This window comes from Spermophilus citellus (assembly GCF_964194105.1).
Source record: "Spermophilus citellus genome assembly, chromosome: 2".
In the NCBI taxonomy this organism is placed as follows: domain Eukaryota; kingdom Metazoa; phylum Chordata; class Mammalia; order Rodentia; family Sciuridae; genus Spermophilus; species Spermophilus citellus.
In genome coordinates, this window is record NC_138183.1 from 190,175,623 (window position 1) to 190,194,899 (window position 19,277).

The 19,277-nt window shown below is 35.6% G+C and overlaps 1 protein-coding gene across 1 annotated transcript in view; it reads left to right on the forward strand.

The window, feature by feature from the left end:
• The window catches only part of RSF1 (remodeling and spacing factor 1), a 172,458-nt gene that overhangs the window by 34,411 nt on the left and 118,770 nt on the right, over positions 1-19,277 (forward strand). The window contains exon 2 of the mRNA XM_081280016.1: positions 3,885-3,976. Coding sequence (XP_081136142.1) covers positions 3,885-3,976 — 92 coding nt within the window. The remainder of the gene's footprint in view (positions 1-3,884; positions 3,977-19,277) is intronic.

Below are 19,277 nucleotides of genomic sequence, written 5' to 3' on the forward strand. Positions count from 1 at the left end.
ACATAGGTAACAGGCCTAATTGGTTTAATGAACAGGCCCAAACGATTTTCTATTAAAGATTTCAGTGTAAAAGTGAGAGAAAGAATTGAAGAGTTAGGTTGAGAATGAATATTGGAATTCTTTTTTTTTTTTTTTTTTTTTGTAAATATGGTGCTAGGGATTGAACCCAGGGCCTTGTGCATTCCAGGCAAGCACTGTACCAACTGAACTATATCCCCAGCCCTGAATTTTGGAATTCTGAGGCTACTGCTCTTGCAGTATCAGGATGGGTTGATATGCATATTTATGAGCTATTAAAATACTTATCAGGGGAGGTAACCCAGTGGCAGAGTGCTTGCCAGCGTGCACAGGGCCCTGGGTTCAACCCCCAGCACTGCATCCTGCCCCCTGTCAGAAAAACCCAAAAAACAAAACCCCTTCCCCAAACCAACTGGGAACTGGCAGTATTTTTGGAAGGTTCGTTAGTTATAATCTATCCATACATATTTTCTAAAGTGAAAAGTCATATGGTATCCTAGAAAACTAGGGGAAAATATTGAGCAGGATTGAAATGTAGGAAGAGTAATCAAGACCACTGGGTTTGGGGTAAAAGAGATTGAAAGTAACCTTAGTTTCCAAAAAATCACAATAGAAATAAAAATAAAAGTATTTTAGCTTTATATAGTGTCTCACTGTTTCAAAACTTGGTGAAATAGTCAACACAGCCTTTTAGTACAGATGGGGAAGTTTAGGTTCAGTGCTTAACAGACCTGACCGCTTGTATAAGTGGTAGAACTGAGAATTGAGTATTTTAAATTCTTACTCCTTTATTGTCATTGATACCTTTTCACTTACCTAAGCCAGTGCCTCAGGTTTTCTTGATTTTTTTTTTTTCTCTTTTACTGCACAAGTCAATCATTGTTTTAATTTTGTTTCCTAAACGTTTCTTAGATTTTCCCACTGCTCTATATACCTACCACTTGTACCTTTTTTCAAGCTCCCATCTTTGTGGATTGATGTTTTCCTTGATTTACATTCATTCCTTGTACCCCATTTCCTAAAATAAGCGAATTAAAGTTTCTTTTAAAGTCTTCCTCTAATTCAGTCATTGAGTTTGTTCTAATATTGCCTTCGCTGCATAAACTTTTTTTTTTTTTTTCCTTTTGCTAGTACCAGGGATTGAACCTGGGGGTGCTCTACCATTGAGCTACATCCCTTCTCTCTCTCTCTCTCTCTCTCTCTCTCTCTCTCTCTTTTGGGGGGGATACTGGAGATTAAACTCAGGGGCATTCTACCACTGAACCACATCCCCAGCCCTGTTTTGCATTTTATTTAGAGATAGGGTCTCACTGAGTTGCTTAGTGCCTCGCCGTTGCTGAGGCACTCTTATCCTCCTGCCTCAGCCTCCCTAGCCACTGGGATTATAGGCATGAGCCACTTGCCCATCTCTCTCTGTTTTTTTTTTTTTTTTTTTTGATGGTACTGGGGATTTAACCCAGGGCCTTGTACATATGAGCCAGTCACTCTATGGACTAAGCTATATCCCTAGTCCTCTAGTGTCTGTCTGTCTGTCTGTCTTTCTCTCTTTCTCTCTCTTTTAAAGAGTAGGAAAGTGGAAGGCTTTATTAAAGGATAGCCTAAAAGACTTCTCCCCTGAGGAAGTAGGGGACACGTGGAATCTGTAGAAAGGGGAGGTGTCTTCCCTTTTTTATATCTAAGGTCTTCTTTTGTTTGCCCACATTCCTGTCCTTTGTGTCACTCTATCCTGCAGTGATGGAATGCAGATGGGAATACCAAAAGATGGGAGACAGGTAGACCCATTAGGGCATGAGATGGGGAGGAGTAAACTGGGCAAGAAGGGCCTGGGGTAGTTTGATAAGCATCTCCCTGTTTTCGGGAGCTAGTTCATTAACAATTCTTAAGGATGGGTCGGAGGCCTTGGGAACATTAATATTTCAATTTCCTCAGGTGGTGTTCTGGTTTCCTGGGCTCAGATTGGACTCCATCTTCTTTATGGACTCCATTCTGCATATGGTCTCCATTTTCTTCATTGGACTCGATATTAAACCTGATTTACCTAACTACACTAACTACCTATCTTTAAATCTGTCTTCATTCCCCCTTCTTATTTTAGGAACTCATTACTGCTGTAATGAAAGGGGACTATGACCGCTCTGGCTTCTTCGAACTGGAAGGGGGTTGGTGTGGAGCAAGCAGTTTGGAGTTCCTTTTTAAAAAATTGGGTCTATAAAGTGGTCTGTGATAGAAGTCCAATTGAGAAGTAACAAGCTGGAGGGCCATTTGAGTGATGGGTGGTGGTCTCCATGTAGATCTAGGTGGAACCTCCAATCTGTTACTGCTGTTTATTGGTGATGAGTTCTTGCTTCCCCAAATGTTGAAGTATAACCCAGAGAAGCACTCCAAGGCAAGTGTAGAGTGGAAAGTAGAAGGCTTTACTGAAGGATAGCAGAAAAGACTTCTTCCTGGAGGAAGAAGAATTGGACCCGAAAGGCGGAATCCTCCCATCCCCAGTACCTTTTTAAATTTTATTTTGAGACAGGGTCTTACTGAGTTGCCTAGGCTGTCCTTGAATGTTCTTTCCTCTTGTCCCAGCCTCCCAAGTTGTTAGGATTACAGGTATGTGCCACCACTCCTGGCTTTGGCTTAAACTTTTAAATAAAATTCAAACTCTTCTGCCTGGTCTTGTAAGTTTCTTCTATTCCTCCAGTTCTATAATCACTTGGTTTATTTTATTATTATTATTTTTTTTTAGCTATTTGTTTGTTGTTGCTGTAAATAATGTTTTTTGTCTTTTTCTCTACTCCCCCCTCAACTCCATATTTTAGGTCTTAGAATAATTGTCTATTTACTGTCTGTGACCACTCCTCCCTCTTACCCCCAGCCCATTACTTTAACCCATTAGCAGTCACTCACAAAAGCTCAATAAGGTGAAGGAGTATTTTTTACTTGCTAATAGAAGACCCATAAAAAGAGGTTGAATGAGTGGATGTTTTTATACTTTAAAGTTGTTCAAAGTCGGAAGTAGCTTCAGTGGAGACTAAAGAGCCTGAAAGAATGATTGAAAAAAATGAAGCCATCATTTCCCAATCTCAGAGTATTTCTCAGAGCATGTGTATCCTATAAGATATTGGATTAAATATATTAGAGAATGATGCAGATTATATTTCTACCATGGATAGACTTGGATATTTGCAATTAGTAAAGACTTCTAGAATTCCTCTGTACAAAACCTTTTTTGTTTGTTTTAAATCTAGCATTTTCCTAATATATTTTATTATGGAAACTTTTAAAATAGGGTACCTGTAATTTCTTTTAGGTTACTAGTAATATTTTAGATTTGAGAAATGTTAAATTTGGCAGGCTTATGTCCTTTATTTCCCTTGGGTCTAATTAATATTATTTAAACACATAATTAGTTGATGTATCAAGGGATATTCAGAGAAATTCTGGCTATTTATAGTCACAACAGAGAACCTGAGGGAAAATAGAGTAATTTTCAACTATTTGAAGGTTCTGATGGAAGAGGGATTAAAAGTATTATCTTTTAAACAAGAGACTAATAGCCAGAGTTTACAGAGTTTACATTTGATGAACTTACAGTGACTTTCACTGGCACCCAAAGTTTGTAGTTAGAAACAGGTTTCATTCTTACTTGATGGTAGCTTGAAACAAAACATAAACATTCTGTTCATCTTCAAGAGAGTGGTTTTTAGTCAGTTTTTGCTGTCTAGTTTATCCTTTTCAGATTTAGTAACCTAAAAAGAATCAGTGTCACCTGTTTTGAAAGAGTTATCATGGTCAGGGAGAGTTCTTTTTTTTTTAATCTTAAATGTTTACAAATGTTTTATTTTGCTGCCTAACTATTTTTTTCTCTTCCTTTGAAGTACCAAAAGAATTGGTGGAGCTCCATTTGAAGTTGATGAGGAAGATTGGAAAATCTGTTACAGCAGACAGATGGGAAAAATACTTGATCAAGGTAACTCTGTAAATTCCTTTTTTTACTATTGAAATAATGCTCTATCTAGCATAAATTTATGCTTGCATTCCATAATGTTTAATTTTTAAACATTAGTAGTTTTCTTTCAAAATTCTGAATTATTGTTATTATAATTGTGATTGTCCTCTTTTACTGCTATAAGTAGTAGTGTTGAATCTTAAAATCAGGTTTCAGAGTTACTGTCTCTCTTTTGTGCCTAACCTAGTGCTAAGGATTTTTCATAAATTCTCTCACTCTTTCAAATCATCTTGATCAAATAAATACACATAAGGCCCAGGGAAGTTGTTGCTTTTGCTTAAAATCACCCAGTATGTATAGGCAGAGCTAAGATTTTTCTGTGACTTGAAAGGTAAAATGTCGAGGCCCATTAGAATAGTATGTCAAGCTTTTAAATTGTTCACCAGCCACATATGTTATTAGTGAGGACAACTCAGGCAATCCAAATGAGTTTTAGGATGGACCCTATCAAAGGGAAGACCAAGTAACATACCAGACTATTAGGCTGTAATTGTAGGTGATTAAAAAATAATTTTCCTGCAGGGTGTTGGCACACCTATAATCCTGACTACTTGGAGGCTGAGACAGGAGGATTGCAAGTTCAAGGCTAGTCTTGGCAATTTAGCAAGATCCTGTCTCAAAACCAAAAAGGGATAGGGGTGTAGCACAATGGAAAAACACTCCTGGATTTAATCCCCAGCACTTTTTTTTTTTTTTTTTTGCGGTGGGGATTGAACATAGGAGCATCTTACCACTGAGTTACATCTCCAGTCCTTTTTTATTTTTAATTTTTGATATAGGGTCTTATTAAGTTTCTGAGGTTGGCTTTGAACTTGTCATCCTTCTGCTTCAGGCTTGAGATGCTGGGATCACAGCAACTGCACCTGGCTTCCCCAGCATTTAAAAAATAATAATCTAAAATAATAATATATATATATACATTTTCATATCTGTTCCCTTTTTTGGAAGTATATGCTTATAGGGTGCTATGAAAATAGGAGCTAACAGGAACAAGAATTTCCTTTTTTAATTGTAAATATTATATGTGCATTTCTAGCTACCTTTGCAGTATAATACGTCTTCTAGATTAAGTGACATAAAACAATAATCTTTCTAATCAGCTCAGTGATCAGGACTCTAAAAGGGTTACTTTTACTTGTGTATTCTATTGGTTGAAGCAGTCACAGCTCTGCCTAGTCAAGGGGAGGGTACATAGGCTTCCAACTCTCTCTCTCTTTTTTTTAAATACCTTTATTGTATTTATTTATTTATTTATTTTTATGTGGTGCTGAGGATTAAACCCGGGGCCTCGCACATGCTAGGCTAGTGCTCTACTGCTGAGCCACAACCCCAGCCCCATAGGTTTCCAACTCTAGGATTCTAACTCTAAATGTTAGGAATGTCTGACTTTTGAAACCCAATATAAAATATATTCCAATTACTTTTTCACAGGTTTGAAGAACTGCAGAATTGACTTAGCATTTCTGAAATTTGATGCTGTGTGATTTTCTAAAAGAGTGATTTTTTGGTTAAAATTAAAATAGTAAATGTTCAGTTAAATATGTGAAACTGAGATGGGTTAGGTGACTAAAGCCTATAATTCTAGGTGAGCTGAGGCAGGAGAATCTCAGGCTTGAGGCCAGCCTCTGAAACTTAGCAAGACCCTGTCTCAAAATAAAAAATAAAAAGGGCTGGGCTGGTGTTATAGCTCAGTTTGTAGAGTGCTTGCCTGGCACTTGTGAAGCACTGGGTTCAATTTCAGCACCACATTAAAAAAATAATAAAATAAAGATATTGTGAACATCTACTATAAAAATATTTAAAAATAAAATAAAAGGGCCTGGGGATGTGGCTCAGTGGTTAAGCATCCCTGGGTTCAATCCCCAGTACCAAAAAAAAAAAAAAAAAAAAAATCTGAATAATAAATGAATACATTTTTTTTTTTTAGAGTGAAAGAGGGGAGAGAGAGAGAGAGAGAATTTTTAATATTTTTATTTTTTAGTTCTCGGCGGACACAACATCTTTGTTGGTATGTGGTGCTGAGGATCGAACCCGGGCCGCACGCATGCCAGGCGAGCGCGCTACCGCTTGAGTCACATCCCCAGCCCAAATGAATACATTTTTAACTATTAAAAGTGCTTGTTCAAATGCCATTGAAGTGGCTATTTTGATGTTAACAAAATGATTTATAAATGAATCAAGGTTTTGGAGCTTTAAAAGAGAGCTGGGATTAAGGACTTTGGTTTCAACATGTTTAAGAGGACTATAAAGGATGTAATCCCTGTGAATAAATATTAAAAATTTTTTGTGTGTGGGGGGGGCTACCAGGGATTAAACTCAGGGGCACTTGACCACTGAGCCACATCTCCAGCCCTATTTTGTATTTTATTTAGAGACAGTGTCTCATTGAATTGCTTAGCACCTTGCTTTTACCCAGTCTGGCTTTGAACTCTAAATCCTTCTGACTCAGCCTCCTGAGCCACTGGAATTACAGGGGTATGCTACTGCACCCAGCTAGTAAAGGTTTTCTTTTTCTTTTTTAAAAAATATTTAAAAAATTGTAGGTGGCCACAATACGTTTATTTATTTATTTTTTATGTGATACTGAGGATTGAACCTAGTGCCTCATAGGTTCGAGGCAGGTGGTCTACCACTGAGCCACAGCCTCAGCTCCTAGTAAAGGTTTTCTAATTTTTATTTTTTTACTGTTCTGAGAACTGAGATAGAAATATCTTGTATACTAATTCTAGCTCAACTTAACAATCTTTAGGATAATGTATAATTTATTTTGCCATCCTGGGTCTCAGTTCCTTGTGAAATGTGAGAATTGAGATGAGATGATTGTATAAGACCCTCCACTATTTTGATTATGATTCTTGGTCAGTGTTTTTGAATTGAGGTATATTTCTATACCATTAATTTACTTTCAGTGGATGTTAGTATATTCAGAGTTGTGAGCCATCATCATTTTCCTATCCAAAACATTTCTATCATTCCAAAGGAAACTGCATGTTTATTAGCAGTTACTCTCCCTTGAGCACCTAAAGAGATTGTACTTTATGACTCTGTGAATTTTCTATTCTGGATTTAAAAAAAAAATAAATAGGATAATACAATATGTAGCCCTTTGTGTTTGCTTTCTTTTACTTTACATTTACATTAATGGCATTTAGCATGTTCAATGTTGTGTAGTCACCTCTACTACTTTGTTTCAGATCAGTTTTATCATTAAAATGAAACTGTATATCCATTAAGCACCCAGTACCCTTTACCCCTTACGCTGAGAGTGACTAATCTGCTTTAGATGGATCTGCTTTTTCTAGATATTTCATATCAGTGGAATCGTATAATAGAGTCTTTTTGTCTGGGTTTTTTTTTTTTTTTTTTTTTTGGTACTGGAAATTGAACCAAGGATTCTTTACCACTGAACTACAATATGTCCCTATCCCTTTTTATGATTTATTGTGAGACAGGGTCTTGCTGAGTTGCTGAGGGCCTCATTGATTTGCTGAGATTTGCTTTGAACTTGGAATCCTCCTGCCTTAGCCTCCCAAGTTGCTGGGGTTATAGACATGCTCCAGTTTTTTGTCAGTATTGGGAATTGAACCCAGGGCCTCACACAAGATAGACAAGTTCTCTACTATTGGTCTAATTGTTTACTAGGCTAACTGGACATGCGCAGTTCTGTTCGCATAATGTTTTTAAGGTTCTTTCATCTTGTGGCATGTATTGGTACTTTGTTCCTTTTTATTAATATTTCATATGTGGATATACCATATTTTATTTATTTATTTAAAAGTTTATGGTATTTTATTTGCTTCCGTCTTTTGGTTACCGTGAATAGAGACGATGTTCAAACATTTGCTACAGATTTGTGGGTATACGTGTGATTTCATTTCTTTTGAATAACCCAAGTTAGAAGTGCTTCATCATGGTAATACCATCTTTAACGTTTGAGAGGAATTGCCAGTCTTTTTCATTACAAATTCACCATTTTACATGTCTACCAGAAATGTGTGAGGGTTCCTTTTCTATATTATTTTTTAACAATGCATCTTGGTTTTGGTAGTGGGAATTGAACTCGGGAGCTTTGCTGCTAAGCCACATCCCTGGTCTTTTCATTTTTTATTTTGAGAGAGGGTCTCGCTAAGTTGCTGAGGCTGAAGTTGTGATTCTCTTGTCTGCCTCTCAGGTTTCTGGGATTATAGGTCTGTGCCACAACTTCTGCCTGGCTACCAAGACATCTCAATTTTTGTCTTTTGTTTTTATTATAACCATCCTAATTAGTGTGAAGTGTCATTTTGGTTTGTACTTTCCTAAAGACTAGTGATATTGAGCATTCTTTTCATATGCTTGTTGGCTTTGTATATCTTGTCAATTTTTTAAAAAAATGTATTTTTAAATTGTAGATGGACCTTTATTTTATTTTATTTTTTTATGTGGTGCTGAGGATTGAACCCAGTACTTCACACATGCCAGGCAAGCACTCTACTACCACTGAGCCACAACCCAGACCATCCTTGTCTAATTTAATTGTTTAAGAGCTCTTTGTATTTTCTGTATTTTAGAACCTTCCTAGATATATGATTTGCAAATACTTTATCCCATTTGTTTCCTTTTTGTTTTCTTGAATGTGACATTTGAAATCATGAAAGTTTTTATTTTATTTTTTTGTGATGCTGGGGATTGAACCCAGGGCCTTGTGCACATGAGTCAGGTACACTACCAACTGAGCTATATCCCCAGCCCAAAAGTTTTTAATTTAAAAAAAAATTTTATTTATATATGACAGTGGAATGCATTACAATTCTTATTACACATATAGAGTACAATTTTTCATATCTCTGGTTGTATACACGGTATATTCACACCGCTTCGTGTCTTCATACCTGTACTTTGGATAATGATTATCACAGTCCACCATCATTAATAACCTCATCCCCCCTCCCTTCCCCTCCAAACTCTCTGCCCTATCTAGAGTTTGACTATTCCTCTCATGTTCTTGCTCCCTATCCCACTATGAATCAGTCTCCTTTTATCAAAGAAAACATTCAGCATTTGTTTTTTTGGGAGTGGCTAACTTCACTTAGCATTATCTTTTCTAACTCCATCCATTTATTTTTTAGTTGTACTGGGACACAATACCATTTATTTTATTTTATTTTATTTATTTTTATGTGGTACTGAGGATGAAATTCAGGGCCTCGCACGTGCGAGGCAAGCGCTCTACTGTTGAGCCACAACCCCAGCCTCAAGTTTTTAATTTTGATGAAGTCTCATTATCTATTTTTTTCTTTCAAAGTTTGTTCTTTGGTTTCGTATCAAAGAAACCCTTGCCTAGCCCAAGGTGAAAGTTTTATTTTTTTCCTTTTTGTAGTGCTGGGAATTGAACCCATAACATCATGCATACTACCACTTATCTAAATTCCCAGCCCCTAGGGTGAACAATTTAACCTTGAATCTTGTTCTAAGACTTTTGTAGTTCAAGCTCTTAAATTTAGATCTATGATCCCATTTGAGGTAATTTTTGTATTTTTTGAGGTAGGTGTTCAACTTTATTTTGAATGTGGCTATCTACTTGTGCCAGCCCATTTGTTTAAAAGACGGTTTTCTTCCATTAAATTGCTTTGACATCCTCTTGGGAAAACAGTTGTCCAAAAATGTGATGGTTTGTTTCTGAGATCTCAGTTCTATGCCATTGACTTATATGTCCATATTTTTGCTAAAATATGCTGTTGTTTACTATAGCTTTGTAGTTAGTTTTAACTTGTTTATATTTTGTAAATTATTTTTTTTCTATTATGCACTTTACATTTTCACATGAATTTGAGAATCAGCTTGCCAATTTCTGTAAAAATGTCACTTTGGATTTATAGAGATTTAGTTGAATCTGTTGATCACTTTATGGCATATTGCCATTCTAACAATAGTAATTTTTGTGATCTATGAACATAGGCTGTTTGTTGTTCAGCTTAATTAGGTCTTCTTTAGTTGCTTTAAAAAATGCTTTGTAGTTTTCAGATTGGTCTTATACATTTATTGTCTCAGTCTACATAAGAGTGGTTTTAGGACCTTTAGCTGATGCCAAAATTTAAGGGTGCTCAAGTTTCTTAAATAAAATGGAATATTTGAATATTTGCCTATACCTATACATATCCTTCAGTAAACTTCAAATCATCTGTGGATTACTTATAATACTTTATAGACTGTATGTTGTTACAAGATATTGTTTATGGAGTAACTAACTACAAGAGAATAAAGGTCTGTGCATGTTCGGTAGAGATCTTTTATTTTTTTCCAAATATATTTTATTGGCTGTTTTTAGTTTTACATGATAGTAGAATTCATTATGACAAAATTATACAAGCATGGAATGTATCTATTCTAATTAGGACCCCATTCTTGTGGGTATATATGATGGTGGGATTCGTTTGGGTATTTCATGTATGTATATGGGAAAACTATGTTAGATTCATTCTACTGTCTTTCCTATTCCTATACCCTCTCCCTTCCCTTCATTCCTCTTTGTCTTGTATTGAACTTCTCTTCTTCCCTGTGCTTCATTGTGGTTCGGATTCCACATGTCAGAGAGAACATTCAGCCTTTTTGGGAGGGACAGGCTTATTTCACATAGTATGATAGTCTCTAGTTTGATCCATTTATTGGTAAATTTCATAAATTCTTCTTTATGGCTTATTAATATTCCATTGTGTATATATACCACATTTTATTAATCCATTCATCTGTAGAAGAGCACCTAGCTTGGCTCCAAAGCTTAGCTTCTGTGAATTATGCTGCTATAAACATTAATGTGGCTACATCACTGTAGTATGCTGATTTATTTATTTATTTTAGTTCTTGATAAGCCTTTATTTTATTTATTTATATGTGGTGCTGAGAATCTAACCCAGTGCTTCAACATGCTAGGGAAGTGCTCTACCAGTGAGCCATAAGTATGTAGTATCAGTCATGTAGTATGCTGATTTAAAATCCCTTGGATATATGTTGAGGAGTGGGATAACTAGATCAAATGGTGGTTCCATTCTTAATTTTTTGAGGGATATTTATACTGCTTTGCAGAATGATTATACCAATTTGCAGTCCCACCAACAAAGTATGAATGTACTCTTTTTCCCACAATCTCCCCAACATTTATTGTTACTTGTACTCTTGATAATTGCCATTCTGACTGGAGTGAGATGAAATCTCAATGTAGTTTTAATTCACATTTCTCTTACTTGCTACCGACATTGAGCATTTTTTCATATATTTGTTGACCATTTTTATTTTCTCTTTTGAAGAAGGTTCTGTTCAGTTTTTTGCCCTTTTTTTTTTTTAGGTGGGGGAGTACAGGTGATTGAACTCAGGGGCTCTCAACCATTGAGTCACCCCAGCCCTATTTTGTATTTTTTTTAGAGACAAGGTCTCACTGAGTTGCTTAGTGCCTCGCTTTCGGCTGAGGCTGGCTTTGAACCCCTTTAAAATTTTTTTTTAGGGGCTGGGTTTGTGGCTCTGAGGTGGAGAGTTAACCTAGCATGCATGAGGCACTGGGTTCAATCCTCAGCACCACATAAAATAAAATAAAGATTTAAAAAAAATCTTTTTTTTTAGTTATCAATGGACCCTTATTTAATTTATTTATTTATTTGTGGCACTGAGAATCAAACCCAGTGCTTCACACATGCTGGGCAGCATTCTACCACTGAGCCCCAAACCCAACTCCTAGTTGTAAATTCTTTTACCTTCTGTTTACCGTGGCAGATTTTTACTGCATCTTAACTTCTGAATCTTCATTTTGATGGATATAGTATTCTTATTTGGCATCCATTTTCTTTCAGAGCTTGGTATATGTATATTTTTCCAAGACCTCCTAGCTTTAAGGGTCTGAGTTGAAACATCAGCTAAGATCCAGATTGGTTTACTTCTAAATGTGGCCAGTTGTTTTTCTCTATGTACCTTTAAAATTCCACCCTTTTCCTGTATGTTAGGCATTTCCATAACATTGTGTCTTGGAGTGGGTTGGTTTAAATTTTGTATATTCAGAGTTCTGTATGCCTCCTGTATTTGATTTTTCATTTCATTCTGAAGTTTTGGGGAGTTTTCTGATATTGTTTTATTGAAAAGATTTTGCATTCCTTTAATTTATGTTTCAGAACCTTCATCTATCCCAATAAATCTTAAATTGGGCCTTTTCATGTTATTCCATATTTCGTGAAAATTGAGTTCATGGTTTCTTAACGTCTTGTCTCCAAGGTCAACTTTCCTTTCAAGATTATTATTTTTTTTTCCATATTCTGAAACACTATCTTTTAAGTGGTCTACTTTGGTGCTGATGATTTCCATTTTTTTTCTTTTTTTTCTTTTTTTTTTTTTATGGTGCTGGGGATCGAACCCTACCTGTGAGGCAAGCACTCTACCAACTGACCTATATCCCCAGCCCTCTATTGAATTGTTAATTTGGTTCATTGATTCCTTCTTTTTGATTAATTCTTCTTTAGAAAAAGAATCTATCTCTTCCTCCTTATTTTTCATTTTGTGTATTTTCTCTCTGATTTCTCTCCTTATGTCATCTTTTGCCTCGTAGATCAGTTTACCTGTGAACTTTCTAAATTCTATTTCCTCTGCTGTGGTGGCAATGGAGTTTGTTTTGAGGTATTGTGTGTTGTTTGGGATAGTTTGTTTCCTTACCTTTTCATATTGTTTGTGTTTCTACCCATCTATCTGGATGGATCTGAAGCTGCAGGGTTTCTACCCATGAGTTTTAGTGTCCCTTTATGTTTCTAATACCACACAGATTAAAGTGGAGCCCAATAAAGCAATAACCTATGCAAACAATATATAGCAGTAGACTGGGTATTTAGTTTCTATTATTACTTCTATCTTGTTAAGTAATACAATGCACAGAAATAGTATGATTATCAATTTCCATCAGTAAAAACAATAAATAATCATAAGTTATGTCTGGTATAAAATCAAGCAATTCGTGTTGCCTATGACTTCCACCATGTTAATTATTGGTATAGAATTGGTAAGGGCTGTCGTTATATAATCCTATTAGCATTAAGAGGTGTTGAGGATAGAGTTGATAAAGAGGAAAGAGGAAGAGATAGGAGGGTAGAAAAGTGTTTGCACTTTCAAAAGGTGAATGGGGGCAGATGTGTGGGTGAAGTAAGATGTGTTGGTTATCAGGAGCGAGGAAAAAAAACAATTTAAAGACAGAGGGAAAGAGAGAAAAGTGAAATTTAGCTGTTAGCAAAAAAAAAAAAAAAAAAAAAGGAGAAACAGTAGTGGAAAAGACAATGCAGAAAAATCAAATGTGCTAATCAAAAATCCTTACCCTCAAAAAAATAGAGCCAGGAAAAATTAACTGTCTTCCAAAAAAAAAAAAAAAAAGCTATAAATGAGAAGACAGAAACAAATATGTATATGGGTAAATGTCCTTAAATCAGTTCATATACATTCAAAAGAAAAAAAAAAACTTTTAAGGAGTTGTTTCCATTATGGTGGATAGAATAGTCAGTGAAAATATATCTTTGCTGTCTGCCCAACTGATTTTCTTTTCGTTCCTTCGTGAGGTACGAATTGAGTGTGGGAGTATAGTCTGAGGGCTGTCCAATTCCTGCTTTTTATTTTGTTGCTCACCGAGTTTCCAGTTGACCTTTAAGACTTCTCAGATTTTCTTCTTGGCCAAGTGGTGTTCAGTGGGATGGGAAGAGCTGTTGGCTCCACTCCCAGGGTGTGTTTGCTGCTGGATGCTGTGAAAAGAGTTTCTTGCCTTAGGTGACGTTCCCAGGTGCATGGCTTAGATTTAGTGAGGTTGTAGGTGTGTGGTGAGTTGTCTGGCAGTGTTGAATTAACATACCTCTCCAAACTTTTTGTTAAATATATATTTTTTTAGTTGTCAATGGACCCTTACTTTATTTATTTATATGCAGTTCTGAGAAATGAACTCAGTGTCTTACACATGCTAGGCAAGTTCTCTAAAAATGAGCTGCAACTCCAGCTCTCTCCAAGCACTTTTTATCTGTTTTTGGTTGAATATCCAGATGCAAAATCCATAGACAGGGTTGGGGTTGTAGCTTAGTGGTAGAGCGTTTTCCTAGCACATGTGGGGCACTAAGTTCGATCCTCAGTACCACGTAAATAAATAAATTAAAAAGTCATAAAAAATTTTGAAAAACTCATGGATATGGAGTGCTGACTATAATTATTTTTAAAATATAGTTCTTAGCAATTTTTTTATGCTATCATAAATGGAGTTGCTTTCTTAATTTAGTTTTCTAATTCCTTATTGTTCCTGTATAGAAATAAAATTATGTTGACTTTTTTATATCTTGCAACTTTGTCAAGCTCATGTATTAACTCAAAAATTTTTTTGTGTGTATTTCTTATTTAGATTTTCTACTTAAAGTAATGTACCTGCATATGTAGTTTACTTCCCCTTTTCCACTTGGATGTCTTTTTTTTTTCCCCCATGTGATTACTTTCCCTGGGATCCCTGCTATACTGTTGACTAGAAATGGTGAGAGTAGATGCACTTGTTAACTTTTTCTTGATCTGAGGGAAAAAAACCCTTAAGGCTTTCAGTATTTAGCATGAGGTTAGCTATGGATCATTCATAGATGCCCTTTTTCTAATTGGGGATGTTCTCTTCTATTCCTCGTACATAGAGTTATTTTTATCATGAGATACGTTTGATTTTTGTTTTGCTGTTTTCCTGCATCTGTTGAGATAACCTTGTTTTTTTGTCTTGTGTTCTGTTTATATGGTGTATTAGATTGATTTTCATATGTTGAACCAACCTTACAATCCTGTGATAATTTCCACTTGATCATGGTGTATAATCCTTTAAATATCTTTGTAGATTGGTTCGCCAATTTGCTGTTTAGGTTTCCATTAGACATATATATAAACGTGTGTGTGTGTGTGTGTGTGTGTGTGTGTGTGTGTGTATGTGAGAGTGTGATGTCTTTGTCTGTTTTTGTTATTGGGTAGTATTTTTAACATGAAGTAATGGCCTCATAGAATGAGTTGTAATGTGTTTTCTGTTTTTCAAAATTGTTTGTGGCTCAGTGGTAGAGTGCTTGCCCAGCATGTGTGAAGTACTGGGTTCGATTCTCAGCACCACATACAAATAAAATAAAGTCCATTGACAACTAAAAAAATACTTTAAAAAAGTTTTTGTGAAATGTAGTGTTTAGCCTTTAAATATAATCGAATTTAGTAAAGAAGCTAGGGATTGGGCTTTTCTTTTTTGGATTTTTTTTCGTTGTTTATTATTCAGTCTCTTGACCTCTCTGATGATGACACATTTCTTCATCCTGAAACTTTCTTTAGTTTCAGGGCCAATACACTTAACTACATATGGAACATCTTTACTCAAAAAATGCTCATGAATCTACATTAGAGTCTACATTACTGTAACAAAGAGGCCCCAAATATAATTGCTGAAATAAGCAGTAAATTACCCTGTCATAATAATCTGATTGTTCTAGATTCTTGAGGCAACTTTGTTCTATGATGGTTTTTCCGTGATACAGGTTTTTCCCATTTTATTTTTTATTTTGCTTTTTTTTTTTTTTTTTAATGGTGGAATGTGCTTCTACTGCAGGCTGGGGAAAGAGAAAGTCCAGGGCAAGAAATTTCCTTTTAAGAAATAGAGTAGAAACCAGGCATAGTGGCACACACAGTAATCCCACTGACTCAGGAGACTGAGGCAGAAGGATCCTAATTTCGAAGTCAGCCTTGGCAATTTAGGGAGATTCTCTTAAAATAGAAAACAGAAATAGGACTGCAGGCATAGCTCAGTGCCCCTCGGTTTCATCCCCAGCAGCAAAAATAGAAATAAAGTTTAAGTTACAATCCTACTTCTTCTACTGGTCCTTTGGGAAAACCCCAATTACATTATTATATCTATTTGTTAAAGGAGGTTTGAAAATGGCGTGTTTAGCTGGGTGGCCATAAGCTCAGGAATAAAAGATATTAGAGGGAGAACAGATTTGTATGGGAGAACTACAGATTTGGTTACTTTTCATGGTATAAATACTGTAGTTCATACTGATAAATTTAGGCATGGCCATGTAATTGGGTTTTAGCCAGTGAAATACATGGAAAATTGCCATATTAAACTTTGGTGCTGAACCTTTATGAGTAGTACACATTCTGCATGTTTTCTGTCCTTTTTACAGTGACTGGTAGTTTTGTGGGTAAAGGCTACTTATCTTGGAATGAACATGATATAGAGTATAGCCAATTCCAACCTGTCATCAACATATAGTATGACCAGAAACAAATGTTTGTGAAGTTGGCAGACTTTCCCCCAAAGGGTTAGAAAGTAGGTATTTCAGGTGTAAGATTCTTTGAGTCTCTGTCATAAGTATTCAGCTTTGCTGCTGTTTGGTGAAAGCAGCTGCATATGATAACTGAATAAACAAATGTGTATGATGGTGTTCCAATCAAACTTTATACAATCAAGCAGTTTTTGGACCATTTTAGTAACCATTAGTATGAACAGACGAGATTTATAACTTAGGACATCCTGATACTCCTATTTAAATAGTTCTATCATTTATCTAAGCCCAAAATGCAAGTATCACCTTTGAATCCATTCTCAATTTGTTAAACTGTATTCTGCCCTTTCTGTTATTTTGAGCTCTTCATTAAACTGGTGAGGATGTGAAGGCCTAAAGAGCAATACTTATTCTTGGCCATGTATCCAAATTGTTGTGACTTTTCTCTTCTCTCTTTTTTTTTTTTGGGGGGGGGTAACAGCATTTATTGTTTCTTGGATTGGTAAGTGGTACTACCATCTAATCATACCATCTAATCAATCATTAAAATACAAACCTGTTAGTTCTTTTAGAGTTCTTTTGTCCTTTACGTATAGTTAATCATTCATCCCTGATTGATTTGGCTTTCTTAGTAACCTTTCAGTTCAGGGCACTCCATCATTTCAGCCTGTGTCCTAATTGGTGCCATAGTCTGTCACTTATATTATTGTGGGAACCTCTAGATTGGTCTCATTCAGTCTGTTCACCACAATTACAGTTGTAGACTGAAAGAATGACTCTTCCCATCCCCTTTCTTTTCTTGTCTCCAGCACTGAGGATTGAGCACAGGAGTATTCTACCACTGGGCTACATCCACAGCCCTTTCATTTTTTTTTTTTTTTTTTTTTTTTTAAATTTTACAACAGGGTCTTGCTAAGTTGCAGTCTGGCCTCAAAGTTGTGATCTTCATTTCTCAGTCTCCTGAGTAGCTGGGAATATAGGTGTGTCCCACTGTACTGCTTGGAAAACAGTTCTCTTAAACAGGCAACAAAATTATTGATGTCTGCCATGGGTTGTAGCTTTGTGATAGAGTGTGTGCTTAGCAGCACAAGGCTCTGAGTTCATTCCCTGCCCCTATTGCTTGTGTGAAGTTCCTTTCTTTTTTCTTTTTTTCATTGCTTTCTTCCCCTTCTATCAACCTCATCAGTACATACTATGTTCTGTTGTTTCAAACTATATTTTGAATTTCCAGAATGAGCATGCAGTTTCTGGCTCCTTGATTCTTTGTATTTGATAAAGCAGGTCTTGCTCTTGAGTTTTCTATCATTCTCTAAACATATCACCTTATTTATTTACTTCAGTAGTATTTTTCACTGTCTAAAATAATATTTACTTTTAAAGATCTGTTACCTTCACAAGAATCTGTGAGGACAAGGATTTTTGACAGTCTCTATAATATTTTTAGCACCTAACCATTGCCTCACACAGAGCTGTCATTCAGTAAATATTTGTTGACTGTGTAAAGGATGAATGAATCTCCAGAATATTTTACTTCTGAAATCTCTTTGTACCAGCCACAGTACATAAAATAATATGTATTTTTTTGGAATTTTTCCTGTATCTGTTCCCATGCCACATACCTCTGAGATTAGGGAGGTACACACACATTTTAGTTGTTACTGGACCATTTATTTTATTTATATGGTGCTGAGAATCGAACCCATTGCCTCACATGTGCTAGGCAAGCACTCTACCTCTAAACTACAACCCCATCCTGCAGGTATACATTTTATTCAACATTTTGCCACTTGACGTTATGCAAGCTCATATCAGTTGCTCAAACATATTAAATTTATCCTTTTATCAGATGCCAGTTTTTAGTACCATGATTTCTTAATTTCTTCTGGGAGTGATTTCATGGATACTTTCACCTTTCTTTGTTGTCTTCAAATTTTTAAATATTTTAACAAATCTTTTTGCTAACAATTTAGTTGTCCCTATGGTTGAAACCAGAAGAGGTAAAGTTGACAGATGTTACACTGCTTATAATTATGTCTCAAACATGTCATTGATTAACTTGTTATTTGAGAACCACACCCAGCTCTTGGATTTCTTCATTTTGGAGGACCTTGTGATAACACTAATGGAATGAGGTTCAAAAAGATTTCTCACAGCCTCATTTTTTGATTAATCATAAAAAAATTAAAGTACCTAGATAGATAAAGACCATATTCCTACCGCATAGAATTAATGATTTTCTTTCATTAGTGTTTTCCATATTTTTTCTACCTTCAATTTTGGTGAATACCTTTCATGACAATTTAAGTCTGTCTTCTTTTATCAGTTTTGGACATATACTCCATATTTTAATCACAATAGTGTATATATGTAAGTTTTTTTTCTTTGTTTAGTTTTAAAATTTATTTTTACTAACGTGAAATATTGTTTTGTATTTAACATTGGTGATGGAACCCAGAATGAGCATCATATTAAACGTGCATTCTACATGTTTGTAATTTTTTAAGTTAATAAAGCATTTCCATATATGTTGCCTAAAAATCAGTTTTATTTCTCAACATTAAGTGATTTGTTAGGTTTCCTAGACCATACAGCAAAAGATCTGTGTCATATTGACCATTATATTTGCTCATCAGGTGTTTATTCTTTGATATAGTTGTCAATTTAGATTTTGTGATGCAAGGGCTTCTGTAACAACCAAGCCAGTGGGAGGCTTAAGCAACAAAAATTTATGCTTCAGAGTCCATAAGTCTAAGATCAGTGTGGTAAATTTGCTCTTTGTAGGGGCTTTCTTTCTTTCTTTCTTTCTTTCTTTCTTTCTTTCTTTCTTTCTTTCTTTAAAAATATTTTTTAGTACATGGACAAAATACCTTTATTTATTTATCTTTATGTGGTGCTGAGAATTGATCCCAGTGCCTCACCTGTGCTAGGTGAGTGGTCTACTACTGAGCCAGAACCTCAGCCCCTGTAGGGGCTTTCTTGTTAACTTGTAAATG